At 42.6% G+C, this 20247-nt stretch overlaps 2 protein-coding genes across 4 annotated transcripts; one reads left to right on the plus strand and one right to left on the minus strand.

Moving 5' to 3' along the window:
• Window positions 1-734: 734 nt before the first annotated feature.
• Window positions 735-8618, minus strand: mvb12ba (multivesicular body subunit 12Ba). Its single transcript, XM_076163746.1, has 10 exons — window positions 8231-8618; window positions 5166-5288; window positions 4974-5081; window positions 4739-4835; window positions 4356-4485; window positions 3530-3673; window positions 3166-3260; window positions 2789-2844; window positions 2540-2599; window positions 735-1933 (listed from the first exon to the last, which is right to left on the minus strand). The coding sequence occupies exons 2-10, from the start codon at window positions 5274-5276 to the stop codon at window positions 1847-1849; spliced, it is 888 nt and encodes a 295-aa protein (XP_076019861.1). The 5' UTR covers window positions 5277-5288; window positions 8231-8618; the 3' UTR covers window positions 735-1846.
• Window positions 8619-8672: 54 nt separating this feature from the next.
• On the plus strand, window positions 8673-16755 carry mapkap1 (MAPK associated protein 1). Of its 3 annotated transcripts, XM_076163743.1 has the most exons (14): window positions 8673-8848; window positions 9825-10302; window positions 12649-12714; window positions 13269-13307; window positions 13513-13602; window positions 13700-13848; window positions 13952-14124; window positions 14319-14495; window positions 14743-14852; window positions 15118-15225; window positions 15766-15906; window positions 16028-16165; window positions 16256-16353; window positions 16478-16755. In XM_076163743.1, the coding sequence occupies exons 2-14, from the start codon at window positions 10020-10022 to the stop codon at window positions 16598-16600; spliced, it is 1695 nt and encodes a 564-aa protein (XP_076019858.1). In that variant the 5' UTR covers window positions 8673-8848; window positions 9825-10019; the 3' UTR covers window positions 16601-16755. The 3 variants fall into 3 exon arrangements, with proteins under 3 accessions (XP_076019858.1, XP_076019859.1, XP_076019860.1); XM_076163744.1 differs by lacking the exon at window positions 12649-12714; XM_076163745.1 differs by lacking the exons at window positions 12649-12714; window positions 13269-13307.
• The last annotated feature ends 3492 nt before the right edge of the window (window positions 16756-20247 follow it).

A 20247-nucleotide genomic window follows, 5' to 3' on the forward strand; every position in this document is an offset into this window, starting at 1 on the left:
GTTACGAGTAAGTATGAAACATCGTATTTGATGTTGGAGCAGATAAGACTGAAACTATACAGCCGTTTTCTCTTTTCATCCAATAACATGTCAGCAGTGCAATTAAAAAATATGACAAACACTTTCATTTCTTAAACACAAACGTATGTGATAACATAACAATACTGGATTTACTAATAAATTAGAAAAGCTAACAAGTACAAGTAGTTATTTCATGCATTAGAGATATGAAAATGCATTTACATCGGCAAAGAGAAGTTTCTTAAGGACATTTTCAGTATCCATCCCATGAAAAATGCATCCAAAATCCTCTATGACAACACTGGCACCTCAGGTCAGACTACCAGGTTCTGAGAGAGCCTGATCCTGACCCTGAACCCAGGAGGAGCTCAGGTCTGCTCCTGGTGTGTTTTGGTACTTTAAAGGATTATTATTAGGATTGTTATACAAAATGACAGATAAGAGTAGTGTTATTCCTGATTGGGAGTTTCATTCCTATTAAAAGGTAATCTTTCATTTGTAAGAAGAGTCCAAATGTGAAATCATTTCCCCAACCGAAGAACTGAGATGTTTGTCCAGTTGGCTATAAAACCTACTGCTCTACAACCAAACAGTGTCATCACATTGTTTCTAAGCAATCACATAAGTCCTCAGCAACGAGAACGATGTCACCGTGCCACTGTTTAAACTGGACAGTCACATGGTTCTGCTCCGGTAAAAGCTTCTCAAAAGAAACAAATAGCTATGTGTAATAAATGACCTATGATCTGTAAACACTAACATACTGTAGCATCTCTACGTGTTACATATAGTGATCAACTGTAAAATGAAACATTCGGTTTACTTCTCAGACGCCTTTGAGAATCGTTTCCCATCCACATGGTGCCGACGCCTTGCAGCACAAATGTCCACAGCAAAGAGGTGAGCTTGTGAGGACTCTGCTCAAATGTCAACCAGGCACTGAAACAATTGAGTTGCTGATTCTGCGTCTTTTTAAATTTAACTGTTCAACTCTCAAACCCCTGGAAATCGTAAGCCTGCAATCGCCGTCACCATGTCGATGGGAAAACACCAGACCGCTCTGCAAACCTTTACAAAACAAACAGTTAAAAGAAGTACAGCAATAAGTAAAATATGAGTAATAACCATTCCTCCAGGAGTGATGATAAAATAGTGGTTGACTGAGGGAAGTTCTAGCAGTAGGAGTGGATCTGTGTGTCTGTAAGGTGCTGGCTCATTCTGTACACAGACAGTGATGGACAACGACAACAACAGGCAAACAGCAAGCTAAACACAGTACACACACAACCGCACGCCTACTGCCTATTACAGTAACATCTACAGATCGGTATCTTTCCCCAGGTGAAGGCTCAGAGCTTAAAACCAAAATGCCACTTAGTCACAAACTGTTGATTTTGACTTTGAGCAACAGAACAAAAAGCAAACATGGCCGCCGCTCCCTGATTCTTAGAACAAACGAAAACGTCCCTCATACAGGGAAACAATACAATTTAACTCTCACTGTGGTGTCTGGAGTGCGTTAGTCTGATTCAGCTTCCTCTCCATGAATGTAAAACGTGAATTGTGCGATAATAAGTGATCCCCATTCATATCTAAAACAGATTTCCATGTGGTGTGTAGTGGTTACGAGCAGAACAATAAAGTCCCCCAGCATCTATAGCACTGTCTCTGAAAGTGTCCTTGTTCTCCTCTCAACAGCATGAAGGAAGAGACCACAGCATCTCCCAAAAAAAGAAGAATTCAATTTTTCCTTTCTTTTCTTTGACAGGTGGGACATGGACAGTGTTTGTGGGATGGATGGGCGGGGGATGGGGGGGGGGGGTTCTTAGGCCTCGGAGCTCAGGGTGGTCCGCGTCGGACTGGGTGGGAGGCGAGCTGCTGCGCTGTGCTCTGTGCGGAAACTGTAATCATACTGAGGGACAAAAGGGAAGAGAACATTAAAAAGGGGTTATTTTGGTTCCTTGTCCTATTCTCAGCACATCTCACATTTAAAGACATAATGGCAGGGGGTGAAGGTTTGCCAGACCGAAACTGGACCACATATTTAATCAAACCATCATTAAACACACAGAATTGCTTTTCATACTCTCTCTCTATCAAACCGTCTGAGAGGCCAGCAGCTTTCACTGATCGTAAGGGATTCCACTGCAGACAAGAGGGCAGTGTCAGCGCAGTGACCTCGCTTGAAGACAGACTGGTTAGTGCGATGCACGCTGCTTTCAGACAGGACATTTGAGACTGGGTTAAAGACCGCACGCTCTGTTTACTAGAGCATCTAGTTACTAGAGCATCTAGTTACTAGAGCGTGCAGTCTTTTAACCAAGTCTCAAATTTTGTTTTTGGAGTGGTTGATTATACGCAAATTATAATAGATTCATTATGATAGCTTGAGCCTCTAGTTTTTGTTTTATCTTGTTTATAGGGGTCATTTATATTCACCAACTTACATTCTATATCTTAAGTGGTAAGGACATCAGAATCAGTGTGTATGTGGCGTGTGCTTCCCATGTTTACTCACCTCTTTCTCAACCTCTGCCAGTGATTTGATTGTGATGCCCATCAGGTCAACCTGCTGCAGCTGAAGGTGGAGAGCAATCACCAATGTTTACTCAGAGGCAAGGTCAACTTTCATTTACAACTGCTTCCTTTCAGTCTCATTTAGTGACGTACAGAAATCCTGCTTAACCGTTTAAATACTGTCACTGTACTTTCCATTTACAGGGCATCAAAGTTGGAGATTCCGAAAGGAAACACAGGAGCTACTTACATCAGATGAGGCACAGGCAAACTTCTCAGAGATCATAAAAGGAACTCCATCCATGGCTGCAACACACACACACACACACACAGCAGTTTGTATAACAGTTTGTACAAAATATAACTGGCCAAGATTTATAAAAAAAAAAAAAAAAAAAAAAAAAAAAAAAGAAGGTAAATAAAAGAAATCAGAAATATCACTATTCTTCCAAAATAATCACAATATAATGTTTTAACAAAATCCCATTTACAACCTTTGGGCTCATTTCCTTAACACCTTTATTTTAAGGCAAACTGTCCCGCCAGTTCTGCTATTCAATATAACATGGGCCTTAGTTATTATAATACATACAGAGCATTTCCCGACAGAGACAAACTGTATCTGACCTGAGATAGCGTACAGGTTGGAGTTCTGGTGCTCATAGTCTGGTCTGGTTGTGTTCTTGCCTCTGAAACTGGCTGGGAGGGTCATGGATATATGCCTTAGAAAAGGAAACCACACAGAATATTAACATTAAAATGTGAGAAAACATCAATTTATGCCAACATGCCTTAGATGGTGTTCTCTACCACCACCATCATCAAAGTAGTAGTGGAGGGATCCTATTCCAACAGACCTACAGCCGAAACTGTTCTGGCAGCTGGTTGTGAACAAACATCTCACTTATTTCAGTTGGTTTGTCACCTAAGTGTTTATGAGGCACATAAGTGAGAGTCGAGAGTCGGGGCCGTGCAGAAACACATGACGTACTTAGGCATAGGAGCTGCTGGGACTGGAGCTGGACTGCTGGTGGAGTTCATGTTTTGGATGTTGTTGGTGGTTGGTGTGTGCATGGAGTCCTGGGCTCTCGGCACATTTCCCATGCGATACCAGATTCCCATGTTGTTGAGCTCTCTGTTGGATGACAGTTACAGTTCAACAAGTGCACTACAGTCATGTATTTCATTCAAAAGTGAATCAAAAATCAACAGACGACTCTCAGGACAAACATCCATTCATTCTGCAACAACACATTTGTGCTTCACTCAGTATTAAGCATCTAAACATACTGCTATGTTACTTGTTCTTATTGTTACTTACATCATTCGCCCACAATGTGATTAAGGCTAAATGTACTTAAGACTTATACAATGACAGAAAGCATTAAAAGGATTCAGCCATTACATGTCGCCTACTGAGCCAGACTGAGAGCAATTAAAGGATCAGGAAACCTCAGCAGGTGATTTGAGTTAATGAGCTGATTAGAGTGTGAGACCCTGAGTCTACAGTATTGAACTTCTTGTTTTTTAAGGTTTTCATGAGCTGTAAGCCATAATAATCAACAATAAAACAAATAAAGGCTTGAAATATTTCAGTTTATGTGTAATGAATCCATAATATATGAGTTTCACTTTTTTTTGGAATGGAATTACTGAAATAAATGTACTTTTCCAAGATACTCTTCCACTAATTTATTGAGCTGCACCTGTATACTTTTCTAAATTGTCTCTATGGGCTGAATACTTTTCAGCTGGATATTATATAAAATACTAAAACCCAACAAAACAAACTATCCCGTCATCCCTAAACCTCTCACCCTATGAAGGTGTACTGCGGCGGTGCCTGCTTGGAGCGTCCCAGTATGCGGATATCACAGATGGCTGCCTCTGTGGAGTCACGTGGTATGAACTTGATACAGAGCCGCCTCTTCCTGAAGGCCTGCTCCTCTGTAGGACGCAAGAAAGACAGAGACAGATGGAGTTAGCCCACTGCTAAAGGCTCGCTCATCAATCTGAGTGGTCATTGTGGTTGTTAAGTATTCATTGGAATTGACGTTTGGATGCTTCAAAAACTACACTGCACAATAACAGCAGAGAACAGCAGAAACCACCTTTAAAGACGCATAGAAACTAGATCCCCAAAGCTATGCCTTCAATGCATTCATGTCCCTGACCGATTCTGACATTAGGCAATGCTTACGAGTGTCAACAGTCTCCTGAATTGGGATGAAGCCCACAGGCAGGGTGTCCTTGATGTCGATGAGCTTCATGTCCACCAGAACATTACCTAAGTGGCTCTGCAAAGACAGAATAGGAGGAGGGATGGGAGACATGACAATTAGATGGAGAAGATACAAAGTGTGTTTCCCAGCAGTGTGTATAGCATCATATTGTAGTTATTGTAGCAGTAAAGACTTATCATGTGGACTACTTACATTCTCTTTGGAGAAGACCCTGGTGAAGCAAAGGTAACGCGTCACTTTGGATTTGAAAAGCCCATCTTTCCACAGATCAGCATCCAGGCCATCTGTTGTTGTCGAGACCTGGAAGAAGATCAAGACGATCTGTTAAAGTATGTGTTCCAGAATCACACCACAACCAGCTTCTGAGTTTGTATCAGGACTTACCACATCATATCCAGTGGGTGCTCTGTTCCTTGATGCTACTACCCCGACACCAGTAATGGGATCCATGGGCATATCAGGCAAAGCTTCAGAAAGTTCCCGAACCTCAGGCATGTTTGTAGCGGTCTGTCAACAAAAAAACACATTAAGAAACGAGGTCCCTCAGGGAGAAGCTACAACCATGACAACAAGTCGGACCAATTCAATCAATAATTTAATTTAATTTAATTTTGGCACCTCAACAAAATGTGGCTTGAACCTTGCATTTCTGAAAACCTAAAATAAGGCTCGTAACAGCTAAATGTGGATGAAGGAGATGAGTGAGGTTTTGCTTGGTGCAGCTCTGGACTGCAGCACGTTGGCAGAGTTGCTGCCCGGTAGCGTGGAGTTCCTCAACAAAGAGCCTGGCTCTCGGCCAGAAAAGTGACTGCCATTTTGGCCCCGACAAACTTCGAGTCGACTACCAAGACATCAGAGGGGGGCCGGACCGAAGGAAAAAGCATTTTCAGCAAATCCCAACTTTTTCACAAATGTACCACCTGCCAAAACTCCTCAACAACAAGCATTCACTTTGCTCAGCGTCGTACTGAAACAGGCTTGACGTCACAACATTGTTTCCTCATACCTGCCAACACGTATGAAAACAAATAGGAACACCCTTTATAACATATGAGTAATACAAAATACCAAATGTGGTGAAAGCGTTCCCCAGGCAACAGGACTCCCAGACTACCGTGAATGCACCAAAACCATCTAAGCTTAATATTTGCACTGATCCATCAGCTTCTTCTGCTTCTTTTGTACACAGTGCTAATTATTTGCTGATGCTTTAAAAAACATGTAATGAGGTCTGCCTGCAGCCAGGAGTCTCCTTTGACTTGGGGGAGAGAGAGTGGTGAGAAAGACAAAGATCAGGGGAGGAACTTCACACAGACATTCGGTGTTCAGCGTTTGCAGAAGAGAGGACATAGTATTTTCAGTTTGAGGCCATGCATCCACACTGCTTACGTGTTGGTGTTCCCTGGGATATATTTGATCTACACAAAAGTATATACAAAACCAACAGTGTCAGTGTCAGTCTCCTTGTTGCAGATGACATGTGCATGGGTTGCCTGCAAACAAAATCAATATGGCTTTGACTAATAGGAGTCACTGGTGGCTTTTTCCTGAGGCATTCTGTTCCTTTGTTCACTCTTATTTACAACTGTCAAATATAAGAAAGAAGCTTTGAATGTGTTTTTTCCCCCTCACCACAGCCCATGATGCATTTTGCTTGTATGATGGTATGATGTCATCCTGATCATCTAGTCAAGACTCTGCGGTTACATTATTATGTCATTGTTATTCGCTCTGTTCCTCATCCCTTTGTCTTACTTAACACCGACATTGCACAGGCTGATTCTCTTTATGATTTTAGCTCCGTTTTTTGCGTTTCTCCTTCCTGTATGTAAAAAAATAATCTGTATATGGCAATGTGTTACCGTGACGATTTGGCTTCACTTTTATCACACTGGCACAGAACACAAATTATTTTTATTCTCCACCTGTACAACATGACTGTACACGTTACTAGCTCAAGTCACCGCTCCTTCCTCTCCTTATGCCTCTAGTCCACATGTGTATAACTTTTCATAGGCCTCATGAAAATGTTTTCTTCAATAAAAATATGAATTTAGAAATATCAGCAACCTTAAATAACCACATACACATTATATCTAAATGATAAACTATATCGTCAACACTTTAATGTCGTCTCCATGGGCGAATGTTTGGATGTTTGTGTACTGATTGTGTGGCTCCAGATTGTGTGGCTCCAGACTAAAGTACGTACTGAGTGTATCGCTTCACAAGTCAAGGTCACCACTAAGATTCAATTTCTTTTATTTCTAAGGTTCAATTTCTGTCTGTGGCGCTCCAAACTTGCATCAATGGAACGTTCTATTTTTTGAGAAGTGTATTAAACCTCGAATGAATGACAACTCAGGACAAAGACGCAACAAAGGCGTTCACTAATCTGCATTATACACAACACTCTTTTGTCCACAACAAAGCCCATTTCCAAACAAAGGTCACATGTTCTGATCTATTTCAAAGATACACTGAGGAACAAGACACAGAACTTAAAGATATACTCATTACATCAAATTGTGTAAACACATGCGGTTGTGGGGGGAAATTAGGTGAATATGTCGTTATTAAATTTGTGTTTATAAAACAAATCAAGCGGCAATGACACATAAATTACGGTTAGCTGATTGTTTTTTGATTTGTATAATTTTAACTCATGTCAACAGTAGAGAGAGGGTATATTCGACTAATATCCATTGAAAAAGCGACCTTAATACTCAATATTCACGGTATGAGTCAATTCAGACTATGCCCAACGACTTCTACTATGAAACATTTTTTTTTATTGCAATACATTTTCAGTTTAAAAAAGATAAAGATAAAATCATTGAGCTAGTTATCGAAGTTTACGTCTACGGTTTTAAGTAATTTCTGTGTGTAAGATAAGGCCTTTTTTCAATTTTCAATATCTGATACAAACCTTCAGAATAACTTGTTTATATGTATTTAATGTGACTGCGATCACTTTTTTAAACGGCCTCAGATTGAAGCTTCACACGCGAACACAATTGGAGATCATTTCGCATCTTGCTCTCTATCACCGAAAGATCACAATAGGTCTGAATAACATTTTAACTACAAACGTCAGTATGTCAGAACTAAACAAAAGATATAAATAAAAAACGGCTAACATACCGGTGCTATTTTACAGCCAGGTAGCCAAATAGAACATAAATAGCTCGCGTTTGGTCGGCGGTGTCATTAACATTGCTAACATTAGCTTGGCGTAGCAAACATAGCTAACGTTGTCTAGGTTGTTCACACAGTCACACACAACACATGCATTCATTTACTGATACAAACACGTTCCATACTTAAAACTTACTAAACTCCTCCATTATTTCAAATAAAACGAGCCTCTCAAGCTGCGTTATCGTTTGGAGACATATATCTGCTGCAGCAGCTCTAGCTAACTAGCTAGCATGAACTTGTTGACGTACCTTGTGATGTGCACAGATGGATCTGATCAACCTTAATTATTTACTGCGCCGTGTTCACATTTACAACACTGAAGAGAATCTCATCGTCACCATGGTGAAGGAGTTGATGTTAAAGCGGAACCGCTGCCTGGTCGTGCATCTAACTACCACAAGGGAAACTTGGAACGCCAATCTGTTCTCCTGATGCTTTCCAGAGAGCAGAGACGTAGATGCCTTTACTTCCGGAGTTGTTGACAACGACCAATCTTTGTTTAATTTCGTTTTTCTTTTACTAATCCTGGACCCCAAGTACCACTGTACTGCACATTTACTATTTGTCTCTGTTCTACCCACACCTGCTCAGCCAAATTGAATGGTTTTGCTGCTAATCTGGGGGGAGGCACCAGTTCATTGGTGAGTGGACACACCTGTTTGGCAGTTTTATTTTGAAAGTGTATCCGGAAGTGTAGTGCTTGCTTTGTTGCACACCTTTGCGGAACCTAGCAACTGCGTCAGCTATGTGATGTGATTTTGCTATAAACCTTTGTTACCAATACATGGATACACTGCCGGCAGTGTGTATGGATAAGATGGGACATTGTGGATGTTCGTTTGATTCGCCGAATATGAATTACAAAGGTGAGACAGTGTAATTACTACTATCTGCAGCTACACATAGCAAGCTATAGCCAAAGAGTTGAAACTAGCTCACCAGCTTACTAAGCTAGTTGTCAACAATGTCATTTCCTCCGAGTAAGTCACCTAGAAACAAGTGAGGATATATGATTGCAACAGAATATTAACTATTTTCTCTGCTTGTCTTAGGGCTTGGCTAACAAAGCATTACGTTGTTAGGTATGGTTGTTTTGAATTGATCTGGGGAAACAACTGTGAGCTAACGCCATTCTTACTGATTCTGTCATTGCTGCTTTTTGTGTAAAAGCAATTAATATATTATTTAAACTAACAACATGAGGCGCGCTGTCGTCCAAGTAAGCACATAAATAAACACAAAGGCTTCACCCGGGGTGACTCATGAACGCCGATTATAAGCATTAGGTGCAGCTTGCGTGTGCACAAGAAGCTTTTCTCTCGCTTTCAAAATAAACACGCGCAAACCACTGATGCTTTTATAAATGAACGTGACAGCAAAGTGTGTGGCTATCTGATGTTTGTTTGCTCACTTTAAATGAAATCCTGGCCCACCTCTCGCCATGCTAATGTGGCTATTTGTGTAGGACTAATGGAAGCCGACAGACTGGGATTGTTTTGCCTTCACATCTTTCTGCTTCCTGTTGAAACGGTCAACAGCTTTTGTGTTCACTTAGAACAGCGGGTATAGAATATAAAAACACACCAGCATGTTAATTGGTCGTTGTTTTGAAAATGTACTACAAGAAGTCATTTCATTATGACAAGACAATTGATTATATTATGTTTATATGGTGTTTTTTTGTTTGGTATCGGCAACCTGCTAATGCTGCGTTCAAGGGTGCGTCTTATCTGTGTTAATGTCATTGGCGCCCTTGAAAAACGATGCATTTAGTTTACTAAAAAAAAGAATAGCTGTATAGTTGCCTTCATCTAACAATTCCCGTCTCCTCTCCCTCTACAGGCCTTCACCATTTGACTTCCTTGGAGCAGAGAAAATAAAGAAACGGAAATGAAAAAGATCATGTTGTCCGTCTGCCATCAGCAGCTGTTGTAACAGTCTTGATTAGTCTGTGAGTGACACAGGTCAGTACAACCTACACAAAGGGGAGGAGAGAGAACGTCCAGTCCTGTGCGCCCAACATTCCAAAGAGAAGATATGGCTTTCCTGGACAACCCGGCCATTATTTTGGCCCACATCAGGCAGTCTCACGTGACCAGCGACGACACAGGCATGTGTGAGATGGTACTAATTGACCAAGACGTCGATTTGGAGAAGTGCCAGACGTCGCTGGTGCACGGCAACAGTTGCGGGTCGACCGGTTCTGGTTTCCTAAGCGAGGGAGGCAGCAGCGTGGGCGACGGTCATGGCTGCGATCTCTCCCAGTCCATGGACATCACCTCAAGCTGGGACTTTGGCATCCGCCGCCGCTCCAACACAGGTCAGCTAATATCCGGGGTGTGTGGCCGGTGCACAGGACAAGTTTTCTCCCTGCAGACCTCCCCTGCTGTCCTTTAAGCAGGGGGGCAGCCAGAAAGCGTGTCCTGTTCTTGTTTCGGAGAAGTTGTGTGTGTTTCAATCTGGGCCGGTGGTTTTAGTGATGAAAAAGTTAAATTGTGTGGTGGAATTCTGAAAACAAAAAATGTGTTGCTGCTCAAGAGGAAAGCATGGGGTTAGATTGAATTGACTTTGTGAATGCCGTTAATCACTTTGAGGTGTCCTGTCACTCACCACATTCATGATTAATGCGCCAATGTGTGTTGACATTTAGAATCAAACAGTAAGTACACACAACCCCAGCTCCAAGAAAGGTGAGACGGTGTGTAACATGAAAATATAAACAGGAAGCATCGACTATACTTCAGCTTAATTGCTTTTTGTAATTACACACTCATTCTAAATGTGATGCCTGTAACACATTACCACAGAAGTTGGGCCGGGGTCACGTTGACCTCCAAGTTACATCATTAGCTGGCGCCATCCATCCCAGAAGAATGCTGGGTTTGATTGCAGTGTCGTCTAAGGGGAAGATCACAGGCATCATTAGCAGCCGTGTGTGTGTGTGTGTGTGTGTGTGTGTGTGTGTGTGTGTGTGTGTGTGTGTGTGTGTGTGTGTGTGTGTGTGTGTGTGTGTGTGTGTGTGTGTGTGTGTGTGTGTGTGTGTGTGTGTGTGTGTGTGTGTGTGTGTGTGTGTGTGTGTGTGTGTGTGTGTGTGTGTGTGGAGTCTCATAATCTTTTGATATGATGGACTGTGGATGGTTTGTTGTTACATCACCTGTATGTTTGAACATTCCTCTACATTCCCATCTGATGATTCCCCTGTCTCAGCATGCATTGCAGGCATCACATTTAGAACCAGCGTATATTTATGTAATATGTATGCCTACGTCCATATTACATACATTTGATCTGCTTCCATTGTCCACATGCATACATTAGGTAACCTGGGCTCAGACATGTTTACCCTTGAGTGTTTTGTTTAAGAAATAAAGCTACATATCTTATTTTTTTTAAACTTTTAAATAGGTCAGTAACTAAACAAAATGAAGACTATCTTCTCTTTTACTCTCTCGCTGCCAGTTGGCGAAAATTTCAAGTTCACATCAGCAGCATTCCACCGCTCACATTTCATATTCTCGTATCATATCATCTCTGGGTGTGTGTGTGTGCGTGTGCGTGTTAAACTCCAGACAAAATATCCATTGTTGTGTTTAGCTCTCTGTGGCTCGTATGTCACTGGCTTGCTTTCAACAGCTAGCACAATAGTGGATATGCCAGCTTTTGGTCTGTTTGTGTGCGTGTGTTGATACCAGGGTTGTTCGATAGTCTCTCATCCTGATAGAGGGAAATGAACTGGACTGTTTACTGTGGCACAGTAAATTACTTTTTGGGGTCTTCTTCTTGCACTTGAGGCATTATACCAAGCTCAATAGCTGCTAGTTCTCTCTGTGCAGTTGGTCAAGATGGAGAAACTTGTCCAACCCATTTTAGCTTCAGATGTCATACTAGCTGAGGAGAATTGTATTGTATTTGCAGCTCCCTGTGCTAGGCTCACAACTTATCAATCAATCTATATTTTGGTTTCAGCCATCTACCCACCTCAAAATGGAGCTACACAAGAGATTCTTGTAGAATAAATGTTTTTAGATGTAGCCACAACAGGCTGATATGAAACCTTCAAGTAGGTTGTGACTGGAGGATTCTCACCTGGGAGAGAAAGGGGAAAAATGCAAATATAACAGCAAACGAAAACACAGCTAAGAGCTATACAAGCAAAATAGGTTGTGTAAGCACGGTAAGACTTACAACCCGGTGAAGCATTCACTCAGACATGCCATACATTTGCAGAAATGTAAATGTAGTCTTTCACTTATCTGGGCAAGGCTGCTACCAGCTGCTGACAGACGGAGCAGCCCTGCCAGCTTAGGGATGCTCTTGTAAAGTGTTTGCTAGGCCCGCTGAACTCGCTGCAGCTGGACTTATTTAAATTATAAGTCTACTTTAATACCACACACAACTGAAAACATGCGGCAACGCAGATATTTGTGGCCTCAACGTTATTTTGGGTCACGATTAGTAAATGTAGGTCCTCAGCAAAGAGCTCTATGGAACGCCATGTGGAAATCTGCGTGAAACCTGACATCTACTGGTCTAAACCTGAACTCCACCGGATCATCCGCTGTCGACTGGTCTGGTTGCAGTCGTGGAGTTTAATCAAGCATGACATCACCTCCTATATGAACAGTTCTGGATTGATCTACCCACTCTTTGCTCTCTGGTTTGCCAGATCCTGGACTCTCTTCACCAGCCGCTCGTTCACGCCGACTGCCGGCTGACGTGTCGCACGCGGCAGGTAGCAAACGCTGCAATCAGCCTGTGTGAGCTTGTGAACTGGGAGAGCAGCTGCGGTTGTTTTGAGCTGTTGGGACTTGGAACAAATCAAGTAGTCCAAAAAGAATATTCCAATGTCTTGTATGAAAGACTTTGCTGCTTTGATGCTTTGCTTATGATTTCCTTTTTGATAAACTGTTCATATCGCTTCCATGACTGGCGTTATTAGTGGTTTGCACATTGTTTCTGATCTTTATGTTAGACTGTGTTTGCTCTTGTGATTAGCAAAGCATCTAATAAGCGTGCCGTGTTGGGTTATGGGTGCTGTATGAAGTGAAGTGTGGCAGTTATACTGGTAGGTGAGTTTGAATGAACGGAGTGTGAAGCTACAGGTATTCTGCTGGTACATTTGGTGTTTGGTGAGCGAGGGAGTCCAAAGGCAGCCATTATCTCCTTTGGGCTTCCTTTGGACTGGTGGTCATGGTTATGGGTGCTGGTCCAGACGTTTCAGTGTAAGTGTAAGAGGGGGATCTGAATTCTGAACTGAGAACTGACCTGTGGCGGCTGTTTCATCAGGACTCCGACAAGACAGCCAAGACAAACCAGGGGTTGCTGGTAAGAAGAGAGGGGCAAGCAAGAAATCAAATCTATGAAAATGTTTACTTGTTGTTGACCATGGTTGTATACCTGACTGTCTTTGTTGTGTTTATCTGCTCACATTTGAGATGCATATTCACACTGTACATAATGTTAACACTGGACAAATCTGAAGTCTCCGTTTGCCTGTTTAACAGAAGTCAAACTCTCTTTCCCCTTTCAGCTCAAAGACTTGAACGGCTGAGGAAGGAGCGGCAGAACCAGATCAAATGCAAAAACATTCAGTGGAAAGAGAGATCGACCTCACAATCAGGTATTCATCCATACTATGTCCACCCCTGTGTGATAAACAAGTAGTAGCAGCAGTACCGGTGATTAACAGTTGCATTCCCCTGGTGTTTGCGACGCAGTGGACAATCTCAGCTCCTTGTTTGAGAAGCGCGATTACAAAGACAGACCGCGGATGACGGGTACCAAGTCGACACTCTCGCTGAGGCTGGAGCAGTGTCCACAACAGCTCAACAACCCTTTCAACGAATACTCCAAATTTGACGGCAAGGTTAGTTATTCTACATTAAAATTGTTTCATTCTCACATTGCAGCACCGATGTAGTTTGTGGAAGTACTTTGCCGGCTTACGTATCGCTTCCTTCCTCCCACAGGGCCACATAGGCACAACCGCCACCAAAAAGATAGACGTCTACCTCTCCATGCAAACTACGCAGGAGAAAGTCCATCCAATGATGGTGGTGACCATCGCCAACGCCCGCGTCCATGACCTCATCGGCCTCATCTGTTGGCAGTACACCAGCGAAAGCCGAGAACCTAAACTGAAGTGAGTTTATACACACGCACGTGCAATTACATACACACTCAATTAATAAAAGAAGCTGTATAATGCATAAGGAAAATTCAACTAGCTGGTTTCTCTCTTTATATCCAGTATACATCTCTGTCTCTCTATCAATCTGCTGATCTCAACACACACCCCACCCTCATTTTTGTCCTCTCATTGCTCTCTATCAACAGTGAGAACGTGAACGCTTACTGCCTCCACATAGCAGAGGACGACGGAGAGGTGGACACAGACTTCCCGCCACTGGACTCCAATGAGCCAATCCACAAGTTTGGCTTCAGCACGCTGGCCCTGGTGGAGAAATACTCCTCACCTGGCCTCGCGTCCAGACAGTCACTGTTTGTCAGAATGTAAGTCTATCCCAGCCAGAATATATATATATATATATATATATATATGAGGCATTGTGTAACGAGTAATTTGTGTTAGATACCATGAATTACCCTTACCAGGATTATGAATCAAATTGGTATGAAGTTGTTGAGCTCTCTGTTTTGACCTCCAATGGGTCAGTTGCTCATCTGTAACCTTTATTCCATCATGTTCTTTGTCCTTTTTTGCCTTTCACACTCCATCCTCTCTCTGTCTCCAATCCAGAAATGCTGCTCATGGTTTCTCCCTAATCCCTGTGGACAGTATGAAGGTAACCATGAAGGAAATTCTCCAAAAAGCCCTCAAAAAGAGGAAGGGCTCCCAAAAAGGCTCAGGTAATTGCATCACGTTATAAACAATAAAAAAAGTCTGTGTTCTTTATTAAAACATCACATCTCAGTCACAACTAATCCAAGGGTAAATATTTTCTGTACAGCCAGGACACGTTCAAGTCCTCCTGTGAACCAATCACAGTAAAGGAGATTGAACACTTTTTCATGTTACCTATTATGAAATCAGTGAGCCAAAGCGATGGATTAACTGGACAGAGTAGACCCACAGTATATTGTTTGTTATACGATTCCATTTATTTCCCTCCAGGTCCCATGTATCGCCTGGAGAAGCAGACGGAGCCAAACGTTTCAGTGGATCTGGATTGTACCCTGGAAACCCAGAGCACGTTCGAGTTCTGCCTGGTCAGAGAAAACAGTACGTAAAATACATTTTCCATTGTGACCACAGCTGGCTGTCAATGATTCCATAGCTGCGCGCGCACACACACACACACACACACACACACACACACACACACACACACACACACACACACACACACACACACACACACACAGCGTAGCAGGGGTTCCCAAACTTTTCCATGATAAGGCCCCCTATATACCATTGGGTTCCAGCCAAGGCCCCCCATATGCAAGACAGGTAACTAAACACAGCGACAATAGGCTTTAAATCTGAAGTTTATCAGATCTCCCCCCCCCGGTCGATCGCACACACACCACACTGATACTACACATCCCAGAATGCACAGCGATCTGGTTGCGGTTGCCGGCACAGTGAGACTCACGGTCTCATCCCCGGAAACGATGCAATACGTTTAACATCCAACAGTGTGGAAACATTTAGAGAGTGTAATGAAATAAGCTCAAATGGACACCTGTGTGTTGTTTTTCCTCCCAGTTCATGACACTCTTGACCTTTTGAAGTGTTTGATGGATTTTCTTCTGTCTTCAGGTTCCAGAGGTGAGGACAGCTCAGAAGAAGACCCTCCTGTTGACATGACCTCAGTCCAAGACATGCTGAGCAGCCACCACTATAAGTCCTTTAAGATCAGTATGATCCACAAACTGCGCTTCACCACTGACGTCCAGCTAGGTACTGTGCACTCTGAATACTGCCAAACTAACACGAGATTGTAAAGTTGTAAAGGTTGAGAACTAGAAAGTGGTCGTCAGTCCAGAGTCTGTACTGACACAAATGAAACGTTTCTCTTCAGGCATTTCAGGAGAAAAAGTGGAGATCGACCCCGTCACCAGCCAGAAGGCCAGCACTAAATTCTGGATTCGTCAGAAACCAATCTCCATCGATTCAGACCACCTGTGTGCCTGCGACCTGGTAGAGGAGAGAAGCCCGAGTAAGTCCACCATCCTCTGATCATACTGTTGGATCCAAAAGGCCTCTCTGTGCTATTTTAAAAACACATTTTCTCTCCTTTGTCCTCCAGGTCATGCAATATTTAAGTTCACATACCTGAGCAACCACGACTACAAACCTCTCTACTTTGAATCTGATGCTGCTACCGTCAATGAAATCGTGCTGAAGGTCAGTTATGCTACAGTCGGCCCAAATCTTTTCACGTTTTGGTTCACTGTGTCTCAAGATGCATTTGGGGCCTTTTGTTATTCTAAGTGCCCTATAAATGAACCTGGACATGTTTAAACTACAGGTGAACTACATCCTGGAGTCCCGAGCCAGCAGTTCACGCGCCGATTACTTTGCCCAGAAACAACGGAAACTGAGCCGCCGGACTAGCTTCAGTTTCCAGAAGGACAAGAAGAGTGGCCAGTAGGGCATCCGGCTCCACGCGGATGGACTGACACGGATGAGGACTGACTCTGATGTAGAGCTACCTATCGAGAGAGAGAGAGAGCGAGAGAGCGAGTTGTTGACTTGAAAAGTATCTCCATCTTTTTCTAAAAGAGAATGAATAAATGTTGAACTGGTGGTTTTGTCATGTGACAGTCAGTTTTTTTTGTGTAGCCACTGTGTGTAGGATGGTTTTGTTCTGTTTACATCCTGATAAGTCAACATCAACCCAAGCAATCAGTCTTAATCTATTTACATCTGTCCTTAAAGCAATACCCAGGTCACTGACATTGATTTAAGTTGGAGCATTTTTGAAGTATTTGACATTCACGTACCAGGTTCATAGTCCAGAAAAGACACTTAATGGAGCCGTTTGCCATTTTTTCAACAGTGCGAAGATGGAAGTTATTAATTTCTTCCATAAAGGGTGTTCCGTCTGTGGATCCATATGGCTCCAATATATGGACTACATACCATTACTCCTTACTTACTTCTGATCTTGTCTCCTCACCTGCCATGTTTCCTCTTATAGACCAACTTCCCTTCCTCTCATCTATGTGCCACAATTGTTCCCAACTTGTCCATTTGTCACTCACATGCTTGTGAACAGTACAGGAGTTTGAAACAAATATTTAGGTTGCCATCTAGTGGTCTATTATTGACACTCAAACTTCAAAGCTACGTCACAGGCTGAGCTTTTTTTGAAATACATACACACAACACATGCACACTGTTACGACCTGTTATTGTTATTGCCGTTGGTGTGAATGTCCTGCGGTAGCTTTCGGACCTACTCGGTGGCTGGAGCGGAGCTGGTTAGAGTTCCCACGGTGTCATGGAGGGTCGAGAGGAGTTGTTTATGATGGAGGTCGACAGTAGACACAGCGGTCATGCTTCTTTCACCCACCAGCTCGATGGAGTCGAGGAAGACGTGACCGATGACGTACGAAGCAACGTACTCAATCGCTGTGCCATTCTTGGATGGCTTTGCTGGTTTTCGTTCTTCAATCCTAGATTACCATAAATGATGTATTGCGCTCGATAGATTGTCCTCATTTAAAACAAAGTGGAGCACAACAGTCATGAAAAACCACTTCGGCAGAACAGAACGACCTTCAGGCTGAAAGCGTCACCATCACACTGAGCTTACGCCAACTGATGCTTTGCTACATCACTACTATATGTAGACGCTTTCATAAGAAGACCAAAGTAGCGAACCCCTTTGCGACACAGTGTGCCGCAAACCCTTAGTTCTTCAGAAAGCTTCATTTCACCACCACAACAAAATTCTCACTGTCTCTTAGTAGCCAACTCAAAAAACATTTCAAAACATTTGGAGGAACTGCTTATCGAAACTGGCCGTGTTTCGCAACCAATTGAACTTTGGTTTTGAAGTGACCATCTCTACTTGTCTGGTCTTCCACCAGCCCAGGTGACTGTTCGTGTCCTTCCATTGGCTCCCTGTCACTGCCTGTCTCATGTTCTTTTCTCTGTATCTTTCAACTGAGATCTACCCGAGCTGATAGAGACAAGGAGGCTCAAGTTATAATGTCTTATATTGTTTTTACCAGTTTCATTTGTAATCTTGTCTGCAAAGAAGGATGGTTTGGGTTGGATTCCAATTATCAGCTGACAACCAACTTCTGAATTTGTCCTTTGTCCTTGTCCTTAGTGCTGTGGTTTGGCCGACAATGTCTCTCACAGGTGCAGCTCAATAAATTACAATCTGGTCGTCTTCCCCATGATTGTGTGGCCTACTGAACCAGACTGAGAGACAATTAAAGGCTCAGGAAACCTCAGCAGGTGATTTGAGTTAATGAGCTGATTAGAGTGAGACACTGTTAATATTCTCATTTTCTGAGATACTGAATTTGGGGTTTTCATGAGCTGTAAGCCATAAACATCAACTTTAAAACAAATAAAGGCTTGAAATATTTCACTTTGTGTTTTAATGAATAGATAATATGTGAGAGTTTCACTTTTTGAATTGAATTACTGATATAAATGAACTTTTCCACCATATTGTAATTCATTGAGCTGCACCTGTATGCTTCATCTTTAGTGCACAGGTGTGTGTGATTTCATTGATTATTGTGTTGTTACCCCCCAGTGGAACAGAGGATGGCTCAGGCCCACCTGCCCTTTAACAGGTGTGGGGTCTGTGGAGAAAGAGGAAGAGGAGAGCACCTGGACATCCTCAGGTGAACACAGAACATTATACACTCTATCATGATCTCCATACCATAAGCATGACATCATAAAGTATAAAAACCACTATGCTGTCTGTTCCACCAGAAGAAGGCAGACAACATCAACCGACCCGAGTGGTCCGTTCTATCTCATTCTTTGAAAGGCTCCAAGCTCCAGGAAAAGAAAGGTTACAAGTGAAAGAAAAGGGAGGCAAACCACCAGGAGGTGCTAAAGAGCTGTTGACCTCTGCCAGGGAGCATTTTTCTGATATCTCAAAAACGTTACAGATGGAAAAAAATGAAATAAGGTTGGTAAAGGAAGGTTTGAACAGATGAAACAGGATTATTTTCACCTCCATTCATTCATTCATTTGTCTGCATTTTTGCTTATTGTTGAGAAAGAGAAATTCGTGGAACGGTGACCCTTGGAGGAGGTATGCTCTCTGAATGAACACCACATGTTGTTTAATGACTAATAAATGTCTAAAAGCTGTTTGTAGCCATGTACAAACTATTTAGCTACCTCTTCGTGGCCATAATGCAGCTCTGACGTCACAAATCAAAACTAACACTGAAGAGTTAAAGATCCCATAACCAGATCTCAGTTCACCACCGGGAGCAGCATGCTCTGATTTATATTCTCACACAGTTCTGACCTACATTCTCTCTCTCTCTCTCTCTCTCTCTCTCCTCTCTCTCTCTCTCTCTCTCTCTCTCTCTCTCTCTCTCTCTCTCTCTCTCCTCTCTCTCTCTCTCTCTCTCTCTCTCTCTCTCTCTCTCTCTCTCTCTCTCTCTCTCTCTCTCTCTCACACACACACACACAGTTGTAACTAACACAAGTTCAATAGTGTATTGATTTTGCAAAGGAGGTGGAGCATGAATGAATGTAGGACCGATGGAGGTCATGGGAACAGGGGCTTAGACTCAAGATGGGGGAACGGTGTCGTCTTCAGCATGTGAGGCCCCATTGAGTCCCCAGCACGTCCCAGTAGAAAACCACAGAGAGACAGACGAGGCAAAAAAACAGAAACAGACCTGAACAGCTTCTCTAAAATGTCCATGTCAGTGTTATCAGAGCATTTTCATCAGCTTGTCTTGTGTGAATGTACCAAATAGCAACTGGAGCAATGAAATAAATATACTAGGAAAAACATATGTAAAGCATTTCTCCTAAAGTAGCAGTTCCTCCAAGTAAAGACGTACATGGACGGTAGTGAATTTGAAGTTATCGTGGTTGTTATCATTATTATGAGGACACACAAACCCTCCCTTGATTATAATCCTCTAACCTCATCATCCTCGCATCAAACTAAAACAGCAGGCAGAACCACCCAGAGTTCCCATTCCATTTATTAGATATGCTTTATAAATAGACACACACTCAGACACATATGTTGAAAGTATAAAAAATACAAGATTACAGGATATTTAGATGTTTTCA

Source organism: Genypterus blacodes, unplaced genomic scaffold (assembly GCF_046128005.1).
Source record: "Genypterus blacodes isolate CSIRO-AG114 ecotype Tasmania unplaced genomic scaffold, CSIRO-AGI_Gbla_v1 ptg000133l_1, whole genome shotgun sequence".
NCBI lineage: Eukaryota > Metazoa > Chordata > Actinopteri > Ophidiiformes > Ophidiidae > Genypterus > Genypterus blacodes.

Excerpts from the sequence above, each read along its gene's own strand:
- mapkap1 (XM_076163743.1), top strand. The coding sequence starts at position 10,020 with ATGGCTTTCCTGGACAACCCGGCCATTATTTTGGCCCACATCAGGCAG. Across the intron at positions 13,308-13,512 it reads AGACAAACCAGGGGTTGCTG|CTCAAAGACTTGAACGGCTG; the intron begins GTAAGAAGAGAG and ends TTCCCCTTTCAG. Across the intron at positions 14,853-15,117 it reads GGGCTCCCAAAAAGGCTCAG|GTCCCATGTATCGCCTGGAG; the intron begins GTAATTGCATCA and ends ATTTCCCTCCAG.
- mvb12ba (XM_076163746.1), bottom strand. The coding sequence starts at position 5,276 with ATGCCTGAGGTTCGGGAACTTTCTGAAGCTTTGCCTGATATGCCCATG. Across the intron at positions 5,082-5,165 it reads CACCCACTGGATATGATGTG|GTCTCGACAACAACAGATGG; the intron begins GTAAGTCCTGAT and ends ATCTTCTTCCAG. Across the intron at positions 4,836-4,973 it reads GGGTCTTCTCCAAAGAGAAT|AGCCACTTAGGTAATGTTCT; the intron begins GTAAGTAGTCCA and ends CTGTCTTTGCAG.